This window comes from Athene cunicularia (genome assembly GCF_003259725.1).
Source record: "Athene cunicularia isolate RWA chromosome 4 unlocalized genomic scaffold, athCun1 chr4_part1, whole genome shotgun sequence".
Taxonomy (NCBI): Eukaryota; Metazoa; Chordata; class Aves; order Strigiformes; family Strigidae; genus Athene; species Athene cunicularia.
The window spans coordinates 25,265,840-25,291,973 of record NW_020799098.1 but is presented as its reverse complement, the minus strand read 5'-3'; the positions used below and the strand labels follow the sequence as shown (position 1 = coordinate 25,291,973).

The window sequence follows — 26,134 nt, the reverse complement described above, 5'->3', positions numbered from 1 at the left end:
CCCTGCAGGGTGGAAACCCAAAGCCTTGGGCCACTGTGGTTGTTTCTCTGAGCATCTCAGTAATACCACTGTTGGGCTCTAGTAGCAGAGGTGATCTTGTCTTACCGCTGCCCTCAGTAGAAGAGAAAACTGATGGGGGAACAAGAGTTGTGGGGTGGGGAGAAAGGTAGGAAGAGTTGGAAGATGCAAGTGTGCCCTGGAGACTTGTTGAAAGGAGGGACCCACTGGAAGGGGAAGCAAAAGGAGAGTAACTGCAGCTGTGGAGATGAATGAGAACTTGACACAAACTGAGGGGAAGCTGGAATAAGCAGGAGCTTGGAAGCAAGCAGGGGTGTTTGTAGTCAGTAGGTTAGGCAAGCAGGACTAGCACAAAGACAGTGACAATAAACAGGATGGACTAAGATTGAGAGTAAAGCAGCAGAAGTGAGTAGTGGGAAATTTGCTTGTGCTTGAGGCTGGGATGTTATTTCACAGAAGTTCTGAAAACTTAAAGCAGGCAAAACCAGGGGAGCTCTGGGTGAAAATAATTTAATACTGAAGTACTGCTAAGAGAAAGTAAAATCCTAGCTCAGGACTGGATTCAGGCCCTGGTAGAAGGAGATGTCTGTGCACTGAGGGACACAGACCTAAATGCCAGTTCCTGCCCTGGTATATTTGCATCTGAAGGTATTTCTTTTAATCTCCCCAAGTTAGCAGCTCCTTTAGACTCTAGTCTCTCAGTGCACTGGTTCCCCATGTGTTTAACTCTCACACGTCATCATTAGCTGATTGAAATTTAATTCGGCTTTAATTAATGACATGGGATTGGCTGAATTGAGGTCATGGGTCCCTTGAGTCACAACTGTCCTATTGCAAGCTATGGTATTAAACACTGAGAAACCTATAGCATGTATCACTGAGATATGGACTAGATGGTGCTGCAGGCAGCCTTGGGTTTATTGCTGCCGCATCAAGAGATGGTGGGTAGATTCAGGGCAGTATCGAGCCATCTCCATGGACCAGGAGAGGTCTTGCATGATGGGACTTGGCATGCTGCAGAGACCTTACTCTGAACTCAGTCCTCGCTTGAGAGTGGATGTATGGTCCCTGCCTTAAGGGACATGAAGCCTTTTTTAAGCAATCCCATGAAAGCACATACGTTTGCCATTAAGGCTCAATTGCTTCATTTTGAGATGTATGGAGACCCTGGGTACTCAGCATTAGGCTGTAAATGTCCAATATCAGGATGCCACAGAGCTCAAGATAATGACATTAAGTGAGTTTCTTGTAATATCTGAGATCTGGATTTCTAAAGCCTATCAGTGTGTGTTCTTCAGTTTGCACAGCAGATTTATTTATCCATGATGCTTCAGTGATGAGAAACCTTTAGGGGGAGGACAGCCCCAAATCTGAAGCATATATTTTTCTTCCCTACTCATAGTGTCTCTGGGATATTTTTTTTCCATTTCTACATGGTGTTATGTTACAGGGATTGTTTTTAACCACTATTTATGTTGATCATTTTATGTGTATATAATTTGATACACTGGACTAATTTATTGCCTAATACGATTTTCAGGAAAAAGCCTTGGAATAGTCTCAGAACTATTCATGAAATTGTTTCTTTATTAAACAATTTTTTTTCCTAAACAGTGACATAATTTAATGTTAACTAAGTTTATTTTTCTTATTATTTTGTTTTTAATTGCTTTTGAATTGAGATTCTGCAGGGATAAGTTTAAATATGAAGCACATCTTCAGTTATTAACTCAGACAGTTGCAGTGTACTGAGAGATAGATATAGTAACACTGTCAATACTCAAGACTTGTAACTCTGTAGAGCACCTTTCTTGTTTGCATGTAACTGATCAAATACCCTAAATCTAAGGTAATGGTTTCTTTTACTTTTTAGTGGATATTTGGCTCCTTCCTGAACCTCTGAAGTTTTCAGAAAGGAACAAAAGACCCCATCTCTTTTCCCCTTCTCAAAATGAAAGCCAAAATGCCCAACTCAAATTGGTCAAATTAATTTTTAAATTAGAATACATTCAGACTGTAATTTTACTTTTACTCTGCAAGAAAAAGACATTCAAGTTAACCTGGTCATTTTGGCTGACATGATTCTTGGCTTTGCTTAAATTATTGATTATAGCAAGGGGAGGGACTTTGTGATGAGAACAGCGTTCTCACTAATAGAAGCCTTTCACTAAATCAATTTCGACCATTGCTGCAATGCACCTTCAGGGAGTCGGAGGTTAGCAGCCTTAAGAGGCATTTTGTCTTCAAAGAGTGGATCTTTGCCATACATTTTTCTAAGCCTTTTCTTTTCATGTTTATACAGGCAGCTAAGGAGAAAAAAAAACAGCATAAATATATTTCCAGGGGTTGATTTGCAGGGTGAGGGGCTATTCTGGTTCAAAGTTGAGCTGATTAAATCTTGATGTGATTGATACCTAAAGGCTTGTGGGCTGAAAGTACTGTTTCAAAGCTTGTCTCCTGAGCAGAGTCAGTCAGAAAATACATCAATGTCTTGCAAGCTGGAATCAATTCAGTAGAGAATGCACTGTATGCACACGCTGCTGTAATTCCTGTATAGCCATCCCTCTCATTTTTTCCTGGCTTATTAGAAAACGCAGCCATTTATATGGTCAACATGTGGTGTTTCCTCTGTTACATCTACCGGCAGTTGAATAGGGGTGGCTTTTCTTTTCTCCCCCCCAAAGCACCATTCCTCATTAGACTAATTAAGTAAGTGTCTGTTTAAACATAGCACTGTGTTTTCCCATATTTGAGTTGGAAATGCTACATAGAAGGAGAATATGAAGCTGTTGGAACATGTATATAGCAAACTTAAAGGATGCTGGTAGCAGATCAGTACATGTTGAACTATACAGGAGCATCTGGTAACTGTAAGTAACACTTCTTTTCTATTTTACTTTTTTGTAGCTCTGGTTGACAATGTCCCTTAGCTCTGGATATGGAATACAATTATTGTATCTGTTAATAAACATTTTGCTCAGTGGAAGATCAGCTGGTATCTGACAGCTTAAGTTGGAGAATGCATGGTGTGCAGTTAATACTGTAAAGGTATCTTTCAGAATGCTCCTCATTTCAGTACTGAATTGACAAGTGATGTTTTAGACTTGTGATCATAGGTTTAAAATACATTATGCACTGGACTTCCAGTTTCTCCTTTACACGTCACAAATTCCTCCCCTGGGACTGCTTTATTTTCCTTGCAGTCAAAGGGAACAAAAAGTCTGTCTAAATAATATAAGAGTAGTACCCCTAGTCATTCCCTAAAGTTCAAGGAAAGCAACTTTTGATATACTGAGTGAGGTTTTAGGGGTTAGAAATGTGAGGTGGTTTATAGCTGGCATTTGATTGGGATTGTCAGAGAATGTTGACTAATATCTTAGACCTTTTTTTGTTCATTTTTCCAGCCCTAAATCAATCAATTTGGCTAGGTCAGAAAAACGATCTTTTGTTGGAAAGGTTCACACAAAACCTTTATACAACTTATTGTCTTCATTTGTGGAATTGTAATTAAGTAGCATAACTGTATTTGCTTCTTACAAAACCAAACTATTAATAAGAAATAGTGATCTGGTTTGGATTTTGTAAAATTACTTTAAATTTAGTTCAATTTGTTTTTCTTTTGTATGCAAGCCAGTGTTGCTTGTCACACTCTGTAGCAGACTTTCAAGATAACATTTGGTGTTAAACTCAAATTACCTTTTTCTTTTGTGCTTAACTAAATCAGAATAATGAGTCTCCCTTTTTTGCCACTAGAGCCTGTCAGCAGATTGACTAAGGAACTTTGTAGTCTCCTGACTGCATTAATTTCCCATGGTTAATTGTGCTGAAACACAACCAATGCTTTTTTAACAGAGATCTGAAAAGTAGGAAGAAAACATCAGAAAAAATCTGAAACATCAGATTTCAGGGCTAAGCTTCCACTGGCATAGAATAGGAAGTTTATTTGATTTTTTTTTTTTTTTTTTCATACAGGATTTTTTTTCCCACTAAAATGGGTGTGTTGGGCTTTTTAAAATTATACTGCCTGTGCATATTCAGAATATGTATAGAAAATAAGGCCCTTATGCAACTATGAAAATAACAAAAATAACAAAAGATCATTAACAGATCTTTTTTTTTAATATTTGTCTTGCTTTCGTGTCAGAGTTGAATTCTCACTTTCATGACCATACTCTAGATTTCTGTACTTTATACCAAGTGTATGTCTTTATGGGAAGCTCCTCTTTCTGAAAGTTATCTAGTCCTACAGTTACTTCACAGAGAAAATGCTTCTTAAAAGAAGCTGCTTTGAGAGTAGTGCGACATGGAAGTAGTCTCATTCTCTGTTCCTCCCAGTGGCTTCTGTCCACATTAACTTTGGTTTTGGTTTCAAGGAGCTGGTCTAGAAAACAGAGGTGCATGGTCCAGAATGCTTAACACTTCCCAGAGGAAACATGACTTTTTTGGGTGGTCAGGTGTCTCTAATTTGAGAGAAACTGTTGTTAATCTGGGATAAGATTCAGCTGTCCCATCATAAAATCGATTGAGCAGTGACCTAGGGAGAATTGTGGTTTTCTAGGAACGATGCAGAGGGGTGGATTGTCTTTCAGGTCTCTCTGCCAGAAGCAGGTAGAGATGCTGCCTCTGTGTTCGACCAACGTTTCAGGTTCACTGCTTCAAATTGTGCTAACATTAAGTGCAGAAACTATTCAACAGTATTAAAAAAAAAAAAACAAACAACAAAAAACCTGGCAGACAAAAATCTACTTATTTAGAAGTTGCACTCTGCAGACCACACTTGAAATACTCTAGTACTAGAAATTATTAGTTGTGTTTTTTTAACCTTTCTTTTTATGTTTTCAAGTATACAACAGAGGCTTTACTGTAGGTGAAGGAATATATCTAGGATTTGCACAGTAGATCTTTTGTTTTCCTCTGCTAAACCACCGCATCTGCAGACAGGGTAAATGGACAGACTGAACACTGGAAGCAGAAAGGCTTCCAAAAAGGCAGGGGAGGGAGTTTTCAGATGTTGCTCTTTTATTATTAACACATTCATTTTACATCCTCTCTGTAATTAACACAAGAATGCTTAGAGATATGCATGTATGAAGGCTGCAGTACTGATGAGTAGAAATAAATGCTTCAATTTACACCAAGAAACCAATTAAAAACTAAATGAAAACAAAGTTATAAATTTTTCTTGAAACAAATACACCTTGTTCCCAAGCAGGCATCTAAAAAGAATGTGTTTTCAAAACGAAGAATCAATTTTAGGTCATTGTTTATCTTGTAGGGTTAAACTTTCATTCTAATCTTGTTTGTTCAGCTTTGTTTGGAGGGAGAGACATGGGAGATTCTGTGGGTTGTAGCGAGAGCTGTTTGTTTGGTTTGGTTTTTTTTTTTAAATGGACAAGCTGCAATTTTCTCATTCCAGGAGTTGGGGATTTTAAAAGTACCAGATATCATGGGACACCATACAAAATTGTAAAAATTTCTATCAAAAATACTGAACACAAGTGTAAGTTCACAATAGTAGTATTTAATTTCTCTACTGTTTTAAAAGTACATTTTTTTGAAAGGAATGAACCTTGCAGCTTGAATTCTGCAGTGATGATCTAACGTCATTTGGTAATACACTAAAGGTCTTTTGGTGGGATGTGCTTTGTTATTTTATGACTTGCTGATGGGTAAGGTTGGTCAAAGTTCAAAAGAGAGAGAAAATTCTCTTTGTTTTCTGTTTCTGGTAATGTTACTACAAAAGGGCCAGTGTAAAGGCCACCAGATCAGGATATTTTGACTTGGTTATTTTGCTTTTGGTTTATCGCTTTGCTATGTCAGGATTGTACGTTGTACTGGCCACAGTCTTTTATCTGGGCTAATTCTGTTTTCAGAAGATGGTAGGATTCACTGAGAATTCATTATCAGTGCAGAAACAGTGAATTTCTGACTAGCATCTCACATCCAGTATGTTGTCGTCATCTCCTCTTTCTATTTCTGAACTTTTCTGGAATGTAGATAATACAAGGGAAGCAAGACTGTAAACATTTACTAACATAAGAGCTCTTTTGAACTGTGTTGGGAGCAATAGAAACAAAAAAAAAGGGGCTAGCAGCAAGTGGTTGTCCCCCTATTATATTTTTCTCACTTTCAGGAATTGGTGGGTTTAGGGCTTCCAGACTTGGTATGTCATTCATGTTATCTTCTTTAATTGTTCTTGATAGAGTTTTCTAACATTAATTTGTTTAAGCATTTTGGGTCTCATTTATATTTCTGGCATCCACAACATCCTGTGACTATGAGCTCCATAATTTAATTATGTGTTGTATGAGAAAGTACTTCCCTTTGTTATAAAATTGCTCTCCAATAATTTCATTAGATGCCCATTGCTTTTCTGTTATAGGAAGCAGTACATAACAATGAATGATCATTTCCTTTCCATCCTTGCCGCCTTCTCACCATTCATGATTGTACAGGTTTCTGTGACAACCTTCCCTCCTCTCTGTCATTCATTTTCCAAGCTTGGGAGTCCTACTACACTCAGCGTCTCTTCCTGCAGAGAGTTTTATCTGTCTTTGTCTTTTCTAGTCTGCTATGTCCCTTTTTATAATAGAGCATGTGGAAGTGCGTGGACTAGTCCTGTGATAGTTCAACTCTACATTAAAACACTAGGCATAAGGATTTTTGTCTTGATCGTAGTTCCTAACATACAACTTTTTCAACTGCCAATGGCTACCAAGCTGCTATTTTCAAATAATTCAGTGACCTTGATCCTTCCAGAGTGGCAAAATGGTAAATAATTGCCTGCCATTGTATATGAGATAGGAAGAGATCTCATTGTATAAGTAGATCAGAAGAGTAACAGTAAAGGAACTTTAAGAAATTAATGAAAAGTAGAAGATGAACATCTGTGTGGTGAAGAAAGCTGGAAAGTGAAGGCTGTGCATTAGAAAAACAGCTCTTGAAACCACGTGTGTCCTTATTCTGTAGGACCTCTTTGCCGTCTTTTGTTTTTGCACAGCAATAAAGGTAAGTACAACTCTAGAAAGGGAAATCTTCTCATCCTATGTAACTCTCTGGTTTTCCTGCTTTCCGAGACCACCTGCGGTCCTTGGGCATGTCCACAAATTGTAACGCTTTCACCAAAGATTAGATACTATAATATTTTCATAGTGGAGAAGGACCGTGCTCTTGCTTGTGCATTTCTTCTTTTACTGTTTGTGGTAACTTGTGATGACAATCAGCTGTGTCTTCCATAGTGCTAGAATGTCTCCAGGGCTTGTGGTACATCATATACTAAAGATCTTTTGTGCATTGTTTTACTGTGCTCTGGCATGTTTACGTTCTCACCAAGCAGATGTTTGTTTTGAGGGAGATTATAGTGCAGATTTCACAGTAAGGGAAGCTTTTGAAGTTGTTATATTCTGGGCATGTGCAGCTTTAAGGAGAGTTTGTCCTCATATTTCTAAAGTGAGTAGCTATTTTGCTAATATAGTTTGAATTAAAGGCAGTTCTAATTGCAAGCAGAATTCTGTTGTGATTCTGCAGGACTGTATAATTAATCCCTCCCTTTTTCTATCTGAAATGCTTGTCCACCATAGGACTCCAGTTCTGTGTTAGGTTTGTTTCTGGCTACTGTTTGCTAATGGTGTTTTGCATCCTGATTTGCCAGGATGATCGGTGACATGGTTATTCTTCTGAATTTTATTCTAATTCTTTTTAGTGGTTGTGTCAGAGATAACATTTCTATCTCCTTAAATGTAGATTTCTGAATCTATCTTCAGTTACATATATAAATCCATCTCTGAAAAATAAATACAAAATTTTAGTGCTGAAGTGCCATGGAGTAGATATGAGAATGAAAATAAAGGTATTTCTAATGCTAGATGGATGCTTTCAAAGATGATTAACATCTCTGAGTTTGCTTAATACCAAAAGGTGTCTGGACATTATGAATAAAGATTTAATAGAAAGTTTATACCAATGTAGTGATGTGAAATACTTAAACTTCTGGGCTATGAGAGCCCCGTGTGTGCTATCATCATGCTTCCCTCTCTCGCAGAGGGGTGAAATACAACTAGCTTCTCCTCTGATGCTTGCATCTGCTATCAGTTCATAAAGCCTTCCCATTGTAGATGCTATACATTGCATTTCATGTATGGCTATATGCATTGTGGAGGAGAAGGCTTGGTTCAACTGAAGCAAGATTACTTTTGAAAAGGTTAAAGCTGGTTTTTTTTGTTTGTTTGTTTGTTTTTTAAAAAAAAAAGAAGGCTCAAAGCTTAAAGGCTGGAAAGTGGTTCTGAGTTCATATCTTACAAGGCCTCAACACAGCCTTCAACTGCCTGATGTGCCCAAGCTTCTCCCTTAAAATCTTTCTTTGCAGGCAAACTGTAGGCCCAGTGGGCCAGTGTGTTGCTTCCTATTTCATGCTTATGCACCTCTGAGTGGTAAATGGTAACAATGGATTTTCACCATAATAACTTCCTCTCCCTTAACTGCTGTACAATAGCAACATGAAATGAATTTGGAAGGGGGGAACCATTAGGTCTTTGGCTTCTATGTTGGAAGCAAAAGGAGCCTTCATTTTGTCTTCTAATGCACATTTGACTACGACTTTAAAGTGGCAAACTTATGCATTATATAGATCATTGAAAGTAACATTCTGGCTTTTATTTATACTAATAAACTCACTCAATAGGGTAGGATGGGATCGGGATTACTTTCTTTGCTACATCAGGAAGAGCTGCCCTTTGTGTGGGCATCCACATGGAAACACTGGAGGACAGTGGCTGGTTTCTGTCTATATACCTTGATCCTGTGGTTGGTGTTTGGCAGCCTGCACAGATCCCAGGGAGTACGCAGGGTCTGGGCATGACTCTGGGCACGTTATGTAATGCATCTCAACTTCTCCTCCTATCTCTGCCCAGCTTTGTTTAAAATGGGACTTGCACTCTCCTGCCTCACAAAGTTCATATGGATATAAAGTCGTTGTTTTCATGGATTCCTAGAGCATCTGCCATGCTATGTATGGAGCCATGCATCCACATGGACTGAGGGATGCACAGAGTTTGCATCTGAAATGGGAAATGGCTGTTCTTGCAGGTTTTGTTTTTCTTGAAACACAACATTCAATTTCAGAGAGAAACTCCCTTGTAATTCAGTTTTATGTTCTCTTTTCATTGAATCGTTAAATTCAGGAAAAGGTTTTTCTAATGCATTTGCACAGTGCTGTAAGTGAAGCTGTTCAAAAGAAGCTTTATAAGCCACCATTTGAATTGTGTCTGTGCCACTGGCCAACGTCACTGGCTCTTAATTAGCCAATCATATGCACAAAACTCACTACAAGCATTTCTATACGATTTCAGACTGTATCAGTATATTTATGCAGTATGATTTCCAGAGAAGTACAGTCCTTCCTTTCTCTACATTGTTTTCTCCTGAAGTCAGTAGGTTTTATCATATTTTAGATGAAGAAAATTATAATTTGCCTAGTAGCTGACTTTAAATGCAAATTTCTTTTTTCTTCAGTTGCTGTTCTCAAGGGAGAAGAAAATAGTTACTGCTAGTCAGATTCCTTCTTCCATGCTCTGCCTTACTACTTATATCATTCAGATTAAAGAGATATTAACATCACCAAATTTAAACTTGAGGCTCTTTCTATTCCTCAGTTGAAATAAATCTGATAAAATACGTGCAGTACAAGACTGTTGCTATTCTTTAGGATCAGGATTTGATGGCAAGTTCATCATAAGTAAGGGGATAAGATCTGTTCATTTGTCTTTCGTGGTGTCTGTCAAGTTAAGTAAGCACCAGCTACTAGCAGAAGGTCTAAGAGAGAAGGGACCCACTTGTGTCCACAGCCAGTTCCAGCAAAACGGAGAGCTACAGGTTGGAAAATACTGAACTCGGTAATGTTTGTAATGTTTGATGCTTGTAAAACGGAGTTTTACTTGGAAATAAAGCATTATGATGCAGCAGTTCCCATGTGGAGAGTTGAGGCTGTTGAGGTGACTGTATTGCTGTGAGCCACACATTGGTGCAGCATCTCCTCATGCTCTGCAGGCATCTTGCATCTTGAAGTCAGAAAGACATCTGTGTTTAACTGCTTTTTCTGTCAGTATTTATAGACTGAATCTTTCTGTTCTATGTGATTATTCCAGGTTATATTTGTTTATTCCCTGAAATGAAGTCGCTAATGGTCTCTTCTGTGGATGATTTGACAACATATCGATTTGTTTTGATGGGGCAGGAGAATCAGGCTCTTTATTTTAGTAGAGAAATACATAAATTCAGAGCTGCTACCAAAGTGTTTTTCTTCCAAATGTTTGGCTGCTGTTGCAGAGACAAATAAATTTTGTGGGGGTAAGAAAGGCTGGACTCAGCACGTGCACGTTGCTTTTCTTGGGTGTGCTGTGCAGCGTGTCTGCTGGTGCAACAGTGCATGTGCAGGCTTTGCTGTGTGAGTCCAGCAGTCCCTTGGCTGCGATGGACGTTGAATTTTTCTTTAGACCAGACAAAAAACCCCTTCTGAAACAATATAAAGTAGTTAAATAGGTTGTGAACCCGGAACACAGGATCGTACGTTGCAATCCTACTCTCTGTAGGAAAAGGCATGGGAAGAAGAGATACTGTGCCAAAAAAAACCCCAGAAAAGCAGATGCAGGACTGTTTCAGCCCTGAAAGCTAACTTGCAGGACCATTTTAAGTGATTTGCTAATGAGCAGGAAGATACTGCTCTGCATGAATTATTTGTTGCTCAGAGTCCTCCATGGTGAGGAGGTCCTTTGGGGCACAATCCCACAATGTGCAGTCATGGTGGATTTAGACCAAGTTAAGAGGTACACGCTGCTGTGTGTTGCACAGTTATTTTTAAGTAAAAGCTTTTGCCATCTAGTGGAAAAAAACAGAGAATTAGCATTTCAAATAAGCAAGAAAACCACTAATACTGATTATATGCAAAGTGTATTTATAAGAAGAAGTAACTCGCTAGAACAGCAGCATATTATTCTGACTTCTGTGGAAATTAGTTGGTAGAAATCTTCTGAGTTAATGGTGCGTTTTGTTCTCATAGTATTTGAGGCTGTTATTTAAGCACAGAATTGGTGAAAACAGCATTCATTTGTATACTGTTCTCACTGGTTTGGGACTCCTTTTCATTCCACCCTGGAGTGTACCTGCCTGTTCCTCCCTGGATCCTGGGCTTGGCTACTGTGCTTTGAATGCCTCTGTGGTAGCTCATTCCCCCCACCAGCTGGATGGAGAAGAGAATTGGAAGGGCAAAAGTGAGAAAAACTCATGAGTCAAGATACAGACAGCTTAATAAGTAAAGGGGCAGAGTGAGAAACAGAAAAGGTCTTGGCCCTGAGCAAGCGCTGCTCAGCAATAGCTAAACACTGGTGTGTTTTAGACACTTGTTTTGATCACAGATGTAACACGCAGCACCTTACAGACTGCTATGACTACATCCCAACCAGTCCCAGTACAGCCTCTTAATTGCCCAACTCACCTTATGTTCATCAGCCCCCTAATCAAGAGCTGGGAGGCCTTGTCACACAGTAAAGTTTGTGCAAGAGCTGCAGGATGTGCCTCCATTACAGCACTTTCAGGTAATGATTCCTCAGCCTTTGCGCCAGCTGAGGTAGTCCTTCCTCTATGTCTACCATTTTATGTTGCCACCACTGCTTCACCTGGCAAAGCAGCCACCCTCTTCCAGGTGGGATGGGTCTTCCCAGAGCCTGGCTTCTTTGTGGTCCACAGCTTCTGGCACACAGCCCCCTTGAGACTACAGTTCAGGTCACTTCCAAGTCTTCCTTCCTTTGCTGGACTGTTCTTGTTTTGTGGCTGGTTGGTTTTGGTTGGTCAACAGGCTAGTCTTGTTCTTAACTATTTTTGGCCCATTTTCCAGGAAGGAGCACATGGACCTTTGCTCATGGTCTTTCTGTGGCACCTTTCCCTACTGCTGCTGCTATTAGTATCAACTCCTGTAAACACAAGGTGCAATGCTGGTTTCTCACGTCTACAGCTCTGGACCTCAGGCTGTATGGCCCCCGAGCAGACACCTCACAGAGCCCTGAAATTATCCCATGTAAGCTGGACAGGTGGTACCATCCTGAGTACTCATCCAGGGCTGTCATCAACAGTTCTGAACTTCTCTCCTGAAGTCACTTGCCCTTGGTTTTCTTTGGTTATTGTGCTAGTACTTCGGTCCTTATGTCAACAGCTTAGGGTTTGGTGGTTGAAAGGGAGGAGAAGCCAGGACGTCAAAACAAGTAGGTTAACGGTGTACATTTTTTCCTGAATGCTGACAAATCTGCTTTCCTTTCTCTCCCTTAAGATTAGTCATCTCTGCTTGAATGCTTTGTATGTCTGTAGTAACTCATGATTTATACAGCAGAATGAAGATCACATTACATGAAAAAGATAGTACAGGCAGTTCATCTCAAGCTTCCTTAAGATTTTTAAGAATTCAGTCTTTTCTGATTGTGGTTTATGGTACAGATCAAAATGATAATTCATTTTGGCATAGATTGTGTCTGGTTCTGTGTATGCCTGTAAATCCAACATTTCAGCATGTTTTTCTGGAACCTATTTGAGAATCTGCCTCTCCCCAAACACATGCGGCTGGCTCAGTGATTCGGCAAGGAGGACAACAGGGTTGTCATGACAACCAGTTGCATGCTGTGAGAAGAGACCATGCCAAATGACCAGCTTCTGGCTGTTTATCACTCCTCATTGAGTAATGTTCCCCAAATTAGACAGGCTTGTCTGATTTATAATTACTTGTCCTAGTGGCTTGCATTTTTGCTGCATTTGTTTCTGCGATAGCATTCATGCTTCTTGCAGTGATGCTTAGGTGAGACTACCTGCTTGACTATTGTTGTGAATTATGAGAGTAGGTGGTACCAGTGATTATGCTATAGTGTGTGCAAAGTGAGAAGAAAATTTCTTTGGCATCTTTGTTTTTGTTAAACTTGAGGAATTTAAACTTGCACATTAAGCCCACTGTGGAAATAAATGGGATAAAAGTATTCAAGGCCTGTGTTATTTCCACTGTGCTATTTAATGGAGAATGCTCCTTTAATTTTGTTTGCCTTCACTCATTAATACAACATGTCTTCCCCTCTCTTCCAATGCCTGCCTTGATCTCAGTGTACATATGGGGTGAGGGAGGATTATGCTCTCTTTAGGAGCAAATCCTGGATCTGCTGAAGTTATTGACATCTTCTCAAGAAGATTGTTTCTGTGGCTTTCTTTTTCGTTTAGTTTTTCTTTTATTCAGGCCCAGAAGACAGAAGGAAAACATTTTTTATTTCAAGATTTTGGAAGTTCAGAAGAGGAATAAACACTTTCTCCCATTCCTTTCCTTTTTAATAAAACTTTTTTATCCTCCTGTCTTCCAAATTCCTTTCTTGTGCTTCTCCTTGTGTGCCCAGAAGGACCGCATCTGTAACATGCACATGATATCATGATCTAACTCTTCCATTATGCTTCATTCCAGCAGTGAAGAAAGCTGTCAGATTTGAAGCGAGTGATTTCCCATTGCTGCCTGAACACTAGGACAACATATTGTTGCGTCCTGTCACCATCCCATTCTTTGCAATTTTTGACATAGGAAACTTCGGGGCAGATCTCTTATTTACAAACAAGGTGCATTTCAGTTTGAACTCCTTCATTGACATTGTGCACCTACTGCTGGAATGTGATCAATGGAAGGACCAAAGATTCAGAAGTGGATTTATAGATTTATTATTGGCCAGATTATTTCTCTGGATTTGGAAAACTTTGAAAGTGTTCCGGTTTGGATCATTGTGCTTCCTGCCTGGATGCTGAACTTTCCAGTTAACTTTTCACTGTGAAAGAAACAGTTTTGAGGCAGCAATAGATAATCAGTGTCTAGGTCAAATCCTGTGTTTGGATGGTATCCCTTTTCTTCAGAGGATCCTTTACAGAATAAAAATTGTTACAAAAAAGTCCTAAGAATTGAGATAACTAAGCTAGGAGTACAAAAAACTGTGAGATCCCTCACCTTTATCTCTGTACAGTATGGGTATTTTATTTCTTAACCTATTTAGATAATGCAGATCAAGTCCTTGCAAGTGTTGTTGAGCCTTGCAGACAAGTGGTCTCACTTGGTCATTCTGTTACCACTCAGTGAAAGGAGCCCGTCTTAGATGGAAAGAGTGACTGAAAATCCGGCACTTCCACTAATTCCAGAGCTGCATTTGCATCAGCTGGAGGCTGTGCATTTACATGTGCTGCTGCTTCCAAGTAGGCTAAATGAGGCCCATTTGTGTAAATGAATCCCTTAAAAAGCAAAACACATACATCCCTTTAATGACACAGTGATACCTCTCAGATTGCACTGAATGTATTTTTCTGTTTTACTATGAATCTACCTTGCTGCTCTCCCAATTTAAAAAAAAAAAAAGTGCTTTTAACCTGTTAAATAGCACAGTTAAAATTGTCCTGTGACATAGGTGCTATTACTATACTCCTCGTGGGTTCAGAATTTCCAGCACTCTGATAGCTCTGTACAGCACTTTTTACAGTCTCTATTTTGAAGTCATGTATACTGCCAACCTCGAGGCCTTTGGGGCTCTGTTTCCTCTTTACTCAAGAGTACTCTTCTTGGCCATAATTTAGTGCCCAGCCATGCTGGTTGGTAGGATTTGTTTTCACCTGACGAAGAGCTGTGCATCCAAAATACATGTCTGTTTTTCCAAGTACATCTCCCAGTTCAATACAAAATGTGTTGCATTAGACCTGTTGCTTTGCTTAAGAGTATTTTGTTCATGAAGTAGGTTTGCTTGGCCTTTAGTGAACGAGGTTTGAGGCTCTGGTTCCCTGGTGCACAAGGACTTAAGCCGAGGCACTCACTCTTTGGTCTCCATCCCCAGCACCTTACTTGTCATCACCACCAAGTTCTCTTGGAAATGGGCATAACACCTGATTGCTGCTTTTATCCATTTTTGTTAGTTTATCTGAATGAAAGCAGAAAGTTTGTTTATAACAGCCTATTATAATTTTTTTTTTTTCTCCCATACAGTTTCATTGCTGGTACATTTTTCCCTGTGTCAATTATTAGCTTTTCTTTCTATCACATAATGTGATCTTTTTCTTCCAGTCCTAAGTAATGTGTAAATACACTAGTCATTTTACCTTCAAAACGGGAAGGAGCTAAATTATGTTCCTTCCAGGAGTGTTGAGATTTGTTATTGAAATCATGTGTTATATTTCTAGTCTTTATCAAGAAGAGATCCTGATTAATTTAGCACAAGCACAATGTCATACAACCAGGTTTTAGTACTAGACTGGTAATAAACCAACTTATGACAATGGTAGGTGGAGTATTTGGTTTGTTTTATGCTGATAAATACACATTTTGCTACGAACAATGGAGAAACCAGTTTCCTATATAAGAGAATTCAGGAAATCAAGCATCTGGTCAATACTCTTCCATTCCACCTTCGTTGTAACACCAAATCAGCTCTGACTGAACATTTTACTTCAGTGTAGTTCTTTTTAAAAAAAGATGAGTAATTATTGTCTCAAAACTTTAATATGACTTGCTGTTAGATTAAAATATATTGTGCTGTACCTTTGCATTCCTGCTTTACGGAAAGGGCCTTTGGAGTGCCTACCATTCTCTATCCATCTGTATTTTCTTCTGAATGAATGCCTCCAGTCTTCAATGAAAGGGATTTCTAATTGTGCCTGCAGAAGAAAGCCTGGACTAGCTAAAAGCTGCTGCAGCTTCATGGCACTTAGTCTCTGATTATGAAATATCCACAAATTACATCAGCAGAGAACGGTGCTGACATAGTTGGGAGTGGCAGCTGGAAAGCTGCACTGTATTTAGATGCAGAGTGTACTATTTGCATCTGTTGTGATGCCACCTACACGAATTGTGCTTGGTGAGTGTTAATCTTGCCTTACATGGGATGCCTGTTGAGGGAACAGTTTGTGGCATTTCAAAATGATGGAAAAAGAAGTGGTCTGTATTTACTGTACGAATTTGCTCCAAAAGATCCTGTTGAACGCTGTAGTTTTAATTTATATTTAATTGAAGAAGGGCTAAAGAGTGATTCATAATGTCAGCAGTTTGGTTACTATCCTTTCCCCTGAAACGGCAATAAAAGTGGTAAAACCTCTTTTTTTTGGCCAAAGGACATGGTCACCAATTACATGTGCTCTTCAGTGAATTATTTATATTGTTTATTACCATCTCTTTTCAATATTTAACTGTTTCCTAGATCAGCCTGAGATAGTAAAATAATTTTAACTTGAAATAAAAATGTAATTACTAAAATTTCCTATTATTATGGCAAACTTAGTATCTGAACTATAGCTAGAGCATGGAATTTATCACTGTTCTATATCAGATAACTGACAGAGGCAGACATTTGGAGAAGCGAGTTACAAACAGCATTATGTTACATTATATGGGCTTTATCCTGTTTTCAGGATATACAGAATGTGTTCACCAAGCTCTCCCATCCAGAATTACAAGTTAAATATGGTGTATTTATGGTTTTGTGGACATACATCTCTGTTGCTAGATGTTTCAGAAAAGTAAATTAATAGTTTAATTTTATATAACAAACTTCATTTTTCTAGTATTTTTGATATTTTAACTGCTCTCCTCAGTTATAATAATATTGGGATGGCAGCTCTATTTGTATTTTTTTATTACAGGCTCCATGTTTCAGCCATTGAGACAAAAATCAGACATAAGCATTTATTTCTGAGTGAAACTTGACCAGACAATTTCAGAAAACTGGAATTGCTTCAAACTGTTTTATTCCTTTGTACATTTATTAAAAATTGAAGCAACTATTTATACCTTTTTTTAAAGAAAATTTTTTTCTTTGGTACTTTTCAAAGGTCTTGCTGGCTTTTTATTTTAATTTTTAATGAGAGATGGCTAACAAATTCCCTGTTTGTTTTTAAAAAGGAATGGTAAAGCTGTGCAGGTACTGCCCTCCCCTTGGGATCTCACTTCTAATTATTTCCTTTTTTTCATTATTTTCCCATTCTTTTAAAAATGTTTATATTATAGAAATATATGTATATGTGTGTTACTGAGTCTCTGAAGAGATGAAGTGGAGGCTGCATAGGGTGCAGCAAGGGAGTTCTTTTCTCAGAGTTCTGCAGAGACCAGTGCCAAAGGTTTTTGGGGAGCAGCCCTGTGCTCCATTGTGTTGGACCTCATAAGAAGGGTCTATGGCACCAACTCTACGCAAGCTTTAGGTAGAGAGGAAAGATCTGTTTTCGTGAGTGTCTTGAGGTCCTGGTGCAGGAAGGTGGCAAAGGCAAGAAAGCCCAGTGAAGTCCACTCTGGTTTTTAGTTTTCCTCAGATTAAGTTAGCTTCTTGTCTTAAATCACATTTTAATGTTTTCATGTTATCTTCTATTTTAGTCCTCAGAATCCTCTACCATGTCTCTTCTACTGTTTCTTCCATAATAACATCCCCATGTATAGCCAGTTAGGGAATCTTCTCCCCCATATGGACAAGGCTTTAATCATCTGTCATTCATGAGACAAAACTCCAACCAAAAACTATCAGTCCTCTACCTGAAAGGAAGTAGCGAGGTAAGTGTTGTTCTCTTCTCCCAAATACCAAGTGATAGGACAAGAGGAAGCATTCACCAGTTGCACAGGGGGAGTTTTAGATTGGATATTAGGAAAAATTTCTTCACCAAAAGTGTTGTCAAGCATTGGAACAGGCTCCCCAGGGAAGTGGTTGAGTCACCATCTCTGGAGGTATTTAAAAGAAGTGTAAATGTGGCACTTAGGGACGTGGTTTAGTGGTGGACTTGGCAGTACGAGGTTAATGGTTGGACTCTATAATCTTAAAGGTCTTTCCCAACGTAAACAATTCTGTGATTCTTTGTGACCTGTCCTTTCATGTGAATCTGCCTGCAGAAGACCAGCTGTGAACTTCTAACTATGTTTGACCTTTAAGCTGGGCAGCACTGTGTTTCAGAAGTTGGGTGGTGACAGCTCACACTTATCTTAGGCACATTTCCAGGTAGCTTACTGATGAGGACTTGTCAGCACATCCATGCCAGTGTGGGCAGATACGGGATGAGTGCCAGCCTGTCTCGCTGGTGATGGCTCTCATGCACCCTGTGCTCGGACAGGGATAGAAAGTGAGGTGAAGGATCAGCTGTAAGATGACTGCCCAGTCTCCTGTGATTAAGGCCGACTTTGGACTTCATCTCCAGAGCATATGTAGGCAGTAGAGCCACCCTGTTCAGTAAGGTCTTTCTTCAGAAGAAGAGATGGCTTTCAAAGGTCTTTAGTGCTTTGTGAATCTGCATGACACCTGGGTAAAGATATACCTCATTCCTATGCAGAGTTCTGAATTCATTACATCTTAAAGTAGTCTTTCCACTGATAAGAATTTGATTCTTTCTTGCTGTAGAAAGACAATTTCTACAGATAATACAAATCCAAGTTTCTTAAAGAATCCCAGTGTCTCCTTTCTCATACAGCTTAGCTACAGTGGCTCTTTTATTCTAGTTCAATATTGGTTTTCTTACTACTTTTGCTTTGTGCATTTTATGTAAGAAATGTCTTACAGTATAGCCTTTCAGGTAAACCAACCCCAATACAAAAAGATACATCAGTTTTGTGAATCATGCTCTAAATTTCTATAGTAAGCCATGCTTTTTGTATTACCAGAGCAATGATACTTTCAATCCCAGCAACTTTATGAGCAATCATACGATCCTGGTTCCTTGATCTTTCATCAACAAATCAGTAAAGAGCATGGAAAGTCCAGGAGATGCCAGGTACATCTTCACCTCCTGGGGATGACTGGGAGGGAATCAGAGAAAAGTTCCTGATCACTATGAATCATCTGCCACTGAGGAAGAATGGCAGACTTAGTCATCCACAGACCAGAAGGAACCATTTCCATGTAACATTTTAACCTCTAAAACCTTGCAGACATAAGAGTTCTCAGTTTCAGATGAAGAAGTCTGATGTGTTCAATTCTATTTCCTCTTGGTTTTGTTTCATGCAAGTTGTGTGATGCCATGTCAACAGAATTGAATTGATGTACGGATGGATACCTGCTTCCTTTCTCCCATGTCTTATGACTGTCACTTTCTCTTCTACAAGAAGATTGGGCTTGAAAAGGCCTGAATGTAACAGGATATATGTCAGTGTGGTGCCTTCATTTTGTTCTGGGCACCAAACACTGCCCTCATAAGGGGCCATTATTATACTGACCAGTGCAACAAAAATTAGATGCTTAGACTCAGTGTCGTGCTATTGAATAGGGTCTTTCAAATACAGAGGAAAATTATTTTACTACCTGTAATTCCATATTCAAATAAAGAAAAGCCATTGGTGTCCTGTAGTAGGTCTCTGATGTCATAAGCACGTTCATCTGTCCTGTCAGATTGTATATGTTGACTCTTATTTTATCTTTCTGGTGCTGGCATCTCTTGGAATGGTTCATTACCTTTCACTGGTACACCGAGTGCTTTCATCTGTTAGAACAGTCACTGAACTAGGGAGGTTTTCCAGTTCATGCCAACAGGAAATCACAGCCTGTGAAAAGGTTATTCCTGCCAGGCTCTCCAGTACTGAGGTGTGTTTGCAAGTGGGCTGGGGGACACCCACATTTCATTTTTTACAGGTAGGTTTGCATAGCTAACACAAGGAATGGCGTTTCAGTATGAACACACCCAATCTGGCACTATCCTATTCAGACATGTTTATCAGATAGTCTGAGTTCGGTACCTCTGTGCAAGGAGTACCTGGACACCAGCAACGTGCATTTTGTGCACAGATGTTAAATCATAGTCATTTTCTGTAGAAAATGCAGATCTTTGAATGTCCTGAGCTGTATTAATTTTATTAGTACAGCTGTATTATAGAAGCTGTATTAATAAGTTTTCAAAGTAAGTATTACTCAGCTAGGTGATACTTTCTTATCCCAGAGTGCTCCCAGCTGTTTTACATGATTTCCTTCCGTGTATTCTTTCACATACAAGATAATTTCTTTTCTTCTAACTAAATGTTGCAGAAACGTTTTTGTTTTGAGTCTCTGGGTTAACAGTTTTCTTTCTGCTATGATTGTCTGCTTTTACTTCAATGTAATTTCTGTTTAGGTCTTTCTTGTACTGCATGTCATTACAACGGTAAATACCAGTATGCTGGCTCCTCTGCATCTCTGGTTTCTCTTCTTCTTTCGTTCATTTGTTGAAAGGAGTAATGCAGCCATAGCATAACACTTTTCTAACTGTGTATCTGAATACATGCATACACATGTGTATGTTGAAGTATGGTTGTTTAATACTGTAAACTCTATGAACCTGAACTGATCTGAAGCTTTGCCTCTCTGCATAATAAAGGCTTATTATTTACCTATTCTGGCATGCACTAAAAAGCCCAATATGAAAGTTTTATGAACACTGTCATTATTGTGATATTTTGAGTTTTATGAACAAGTTATTTAAACTTACCTATGTGTATGTGGACTTCCAGATGTTGCCACGCATACTTCAGTGTGATGTTTAGGTATTTGATCTTTGCATATCACTTTTTGCATGATGCAGTCAAATTATTTGAAGTGGTTTCCTTCTATTTTCCTTTTATATGGTTGAGAAGAGTGCAACTGAGTTGTTCAGCCTGAACACAAAAATGAGCAGGATCAAAGATGAATGGGCTTTAAAACATGTAAGACCTTGGAGTCAGGAACTGCGTACTTCAGTGGAATAGAGGCTACAGCAGGGGACATTTAGATGGGGGTGTTTAGAATATTTTCTGGAACTGATTATATGAATGTTGCTGATTTCAGATACTGGGCCAATATTAAGACTCTTCAGTGAATTTAAGTGTGATGATATGGTCTAGTTTTTCATCATGGAATTTTCTTGTATTAGACCTCAATTGATAAAGAAGTAATTTAAGAACACTAAGTGGCTCAGGGGAAGCAACAGTCTGGTTTGTGATATGGAGTGTAATTGTTATTTCAAGTTATCATGCCATTTGTGTGTGTGTATGTGCATAAATGTGAGTAGCAGAAGTGAGAGAGATTCAGAAATAAGGAACCATGATGAAACACCTAGTAAGAAAGAAGCTTGAGGATAAATTAACAAGAAACTTCTAACTCAAAAAAATAGATTAAGAGCAGCAGTGTAACAACATGTTACTCATCTGTCATCCACTCAGGGTGTTTTGGGGACTGTCTTTGAAGGCTGGAAACATGTTGCACCATGCTAGAGAAGCTATGGCTTATTGGTATGGTGCTTCCTTTACTCTTGAGGGTTTTTCTTGCTAGCTCAGTTCACTGTGCTGGTGTCAGCCTTCATCATGTCTGCTCAAGTGCTGGTGGAAACATCAGTCCAGGAGGTTACTTGTTGCTCCCCACAGCTTGATGGTCCTTGGAGTAGACCATATCAGCTGGTTAACAGCACATACCATAGTGACACCACCAAAGCAATTTAGTTTGAAAGTTTAGAACAGCACAGACTCCCTCCCCCGCTTCTGGAAAGCACATACCCAGCAGAAGGTAATTGCCCCTGCTGGGGTGCAGCTTGCTTGCACACAGGTGATACCCCCGCCTGTCTAAAAAGCACTGCATGCATTCCACTGGTGACATCACATATATGCATCTATAATCCCACATAAATCTGCGAACGTCTGTAACTGTTGTCTCTAATTCAAGGTCTTTTATAACGTGGATGATTCTCTGATTTACAGTATGAATTGCTGTCATATTCTTAAGTCAGTAGGAGGTTTTTCAATAGAGTCAGTATTTCATCTCTCTGTTGGCACTGTGGATGAGTTTTTAATTTTTTTCCTACCCCATTATAAACCCAACTGAAAACATTATGTTTGTTTGTGACAGCCAGGGTGTGTGTAAACTGATCGCTCAGTTCTGTTCTCATCATTTTGAACAAGCTGCCTTTTAGATGTTGTAAGTAAACTCAGTGCGGTTTAATTGGGATGTGAGGTGTTTGGTTTTGATAAACTGGTTTTGATTAGCAGAAATATAGGCTCTGCTGCCATGCATTGATAAGGGAGGGTACTGTGATAAAGAGGATAGAGTACACCACAACTCTAAATACTTCCGTATATGTTGTGATTCAATGTACTCGAAGCTAAACCTTGTTACAAGAGCTAGTTTATCTGATGGTATTAGATAGCTGCCATATTAGAACAGCTCTTTGGTAAGTAGTTTATTTTTTCCCTCTCTTTATAGGCCAAGTCAAACCACCTTACTTTGAGCCTCAGTAATTCCATGTTTTTCTGGTGTTCATTTACACAGAAACTGTGTAACAGCAGTACCACCTGTGCCTCACTTGGCATCAGGTGCAGACCCCTGGAAGAACTGTTCATGTCTTAGTAACATTGATTCATTTTCTCCCCCCCTGCCCCTGTTCCCAGCAGATATATGGAGTGACCATTCATTTCAGACAGACCCAGACTTACCCCCTGGCTGGAAGAAAATCAATGATATTGCTGGGATCTACTACTGGCATATACCAACAGGAACAACTCAATGGCAGCGTCCTGTGACCATCTCAACAGATCTCCAGGGCTCACGAAAAGGATCGCTTGGTTCCATTACTCCGTCTCCTACTCCAGAAACTGAGGTAACATACTGTGTCTTCTTGTGGGCTGCATACTGTAAAGAAAATTGAAATAACTTTTTGAACTTGCAGGTTCAACTGTTAGCTAAACTGAGCTTTAGAATATGGGGTCTGATAATATCCCAGAGTGTAGCTATTTGTTGGTAAGATATCGTAAGTATCTATTTTCTATGTGAATTTTCTAATGGCTGTTCCTCATGAAACATCTTAAACTTTGGATGTGTAGGAGAATCAAACATATCTCAGATAAATTAGACAGCCAGTGCCTGATGAATGTGAAACTTGTTGCAGTTCTGTAGCATGCTCTGAAGCATTGCTGCATCATATGGATACAGGATACATAATTTTTTTGCACATTGTAGCAGTCTTTTGGCTGGACACTTTGATCTTTCTTTTTGGTTCACTTGGTAGGAGTATCACACAAAGACATATGAGTCTTCATTTGAGACACTAGTTCCTTTACAGGGTAGTTTCTTCTGAACAAACATGAAGCATTCTCAAGTGTAAGTCTCTTAACATTCTGCCAGTACAAAATATCTCCACAAGCAGATCATATGTTGCAGTCAGTCTTTAACTAGAAACAGAAAGAAATGCACTCTCTGTTCCACATGTGCTGAAAAATCGGTATGTGATACCACCTTTTAAAATAATCCTTTCAGGCACAAACCAGAGGGTTGATTTGTATCATGTAAGTAGAAAAATAAATTATCAAAAAGAAGAGTATGCTTCAAAAAAAAGAAATAATTTTGTTTTTCTATGATGGAAAGACTTATATGGAATGAAATACTAATATAAAATCAAATTGTTTTGAAATGAATTCTTTTTCATACTAACTTTTCAGAAGAAGGTCCACAGTTTTATGAAATCAAGAGAAGCCTTTGTACTAGCTTTGAGTTTTGGATTAGGCAATTCTTTGTTTTTTTTGTTGGGGTATTTTTTTAATGTATTTAGGTATGGCATTTCTTCTGTTCTTGATTTTAAGGATATATGCACCAAAATAACTTAAAGTTAAGAGGAGTTAAGGACATTCAAGTATGTATTGCCATCTTGACCTTAAAACTTTTATCCTGTATAGGCTTAAACATGTACATTCTTGTTCATTATTTTAGAAAGATTGTTCCCGCATGTTCATAAATGCTACTTACAAGGTTTGCAAACTTGACCACAACCTTTCAGTTATGGTTTACATCAGTGAAGCTCCCGTGGAATGTACTGTGCACCAAGCATGCTGGAAACTATTCTGAGAGGGTTCATGGAGAAAGAACGGCACTAGTTATCGTTCAGGTAGAAAACAAGAAAAAAAAAATCCAGAAATGCTGAATGTAAAGTGCTGTACATGCTTCCAGTATAAATTCCTGTAATGTACATGTGAGGGATATAACTTCATCATTACATTTTTTTTTCTTACTTTAAAATATGGAGAACAGGGATTTGATTAGTAAGTTAGAGATGTTTTTCACAAAACCCAAGAAATCAGCATGGTTGGAAAATTGCAGAGGAAAAATGCGTGTATCCATTTCAACTGGTTTTCTGCATCTATTTAAAATGTCTTTACAATGAAAATTTCAGACATGCTGGTAATGTGGCAGATGTACTTTTAACATTTCACAATTTTGTTTGCTTTAAATGAAGAATAGTTTGTGATTATAAATAATGATCATTAATTCTCAGCAGCATCTTGGAGAATGCGAAATGTATGAACTATAACAACATAGGTTTTAATATGGTGTGGGTGTATTAAGACATTTGAGGGGTCATTCCAAAATGCCATATATATGAGTATGTAGTAGGCTCATCTAGGTTTTGATACAGCAGTTGTATTTCAGCAAGGAATTTGATCCAGCAACAATTTATGCATATACAGTTCTGTGGCAGCATTAAGACCATATACTGTAGTGTAAAAGATGATACAGAAAATAAGCAAGTATCCAAAATCTGTATTAGTGTGATATTATATGGTTATTTTAATTGTAGATACAGATGAAGGCATTTGTCTCTTGAAGGTTTCTGTATTCACTGATAAGCATCTTATATATCATTATCGAAACAGTACTGATTTTTTTGACTCAGTGGTTATTAAGATAGCATTACAATACAATACCAACAGACTTATAGTAATGGAGTTCAAAATGAGAATGTGAACTGGGCTTGGGACTTTGTGCACTGCCAAATACTGAAACTGCTACAAAGAGGGGGAGTAGTTGGAGTTGCAGTGGGAACTGTTAGGAAAAATCTTGTGTTTATTAGGAGGGAACTAGAGGAAGAATCCTTTGGGATTCTGCTGGTTTTGAGCAGAACCCCAGTACAGAGCAGTAAGAGGGAAATAAACCATGGTGTGGTGTTAAAAGATAGCAATAGGTAATGAAATAATTTGTAATCTAGGTTTAACAGTGTCAGCTATCATGAATCTTTGGTTTTTCATCTCTCCACAATCAATAGCCAGCACCTAATCACCTCACTTGTGGGTGATACTGGTTTCAGCCCCTGTTCACTGCAGCCTGCCCCAGGTGCTCCCCCTGACTCTTCCCATGAAGGGTTAACCTGAATGTCTGTGATACCGTCAGTCTGACACTTCACAAAAGATGTGGAATTTGATCTAGAATAGGGCCCCCAGATGCCTTTATCCCAGCACTACCATTGGCAGCAGCAGTTGTGGTGGATAGCTTCCAGCTTCAGAAGTTGGACCACATGTCAGCTGTGTACTGTGGTTCCCTCATTGCTGTTTGGAAGCCTGTGCTCTGAGATAATCTGGTTTGGGAGGGCTGGTTTAGCTCATTCCCACATTCTGAAATTTGTATTGCTTGCTTCTGAAAAGGTTGGGGGATATATAGGTTTTAGGGAGATGAAAGAATATAATCTAGGTTTGAAGTCTGGCATGGGTAGCATTTCATATCTGTCCCAGTAGGCTTTCGTGAGTCCATAAAAAATACCTTTATCACATTTGTCTGTGAAGCATCATGTGCTAGTCTTGAGATGAGTTTATTTGGGCTCTTTCAGCTTCTGAGTTTGTCAAATAAACATTTAGAAACACTTTTTTTTTTTTTTTTTCTTTGTCCCCCATAGTAATGCCTTTTTATCCTTTGTCTTGTTTCCTTTTTTTTTTTTTTTTTAATTTATTAATTAAGGCTGATTTTAATGATTTTTGGTGATTTGTATTTAAATAAGACATGATTTAGAGTAATCATACAACCAGTTATGCTGCTACGAAGTCCTTTGTAAATCACAGAATCGTCTAGGTTGGAAAAGACCTTGAAGATCATCCAGTCCAACCACTGAGCTAACATTGACAGTTCCCAACTCCACCAGATCCCTCAGTGCTGGGTCAACCTGACTCTTAAACCCTTCCAGGGATGGGGACTCCTCCAGCTCCCTGGGCAGCCCATTCCAACGCCCAACAACCCCTTATGGAAAGAAATGCTTCCTAATATCTAATCTAAACTTCCCCTGGTGCAACTTGAGGCCATTCCCTCTTGTCCTATCTCATTACTTGGCTCAAGAGACTCATCCCCCTCTCTGCACC

General features: G+C 38.9%; 1 protein-coding gene across 13 annotated transcripts in view; it reads left to right on the top strand.

Moving 5' to 3' along the window:
* The window catches only part of APBB2 (amyloid beta precursor protein binding family B member 2), a 131,116-nt gene that overhangs the window by 37,814 nt on the left and 67,168 nt on the right, over positions 1 to 26,134 (top strand). For 9 of the 13 annotated variants that reach the window (XM_026846542.1, XM_026846535.1, XM_026846532.1 and 6 more), the window contains one exon: positions 22,409 to 22,617. In XM_026846542.1, the coding sequence (XP_026702343.1) occupies positions 22,409 to 22,617 (209 nt within the window). The remainder of the gene's footprint in view (positions 1 to 22,408; positions 22,618 to 26,134) is intronic. The other 4 variants (XM_026846534.1, XM_026846545.1, XM_026846540.1 and 1 more) reach the window with 1 other exon arrangement.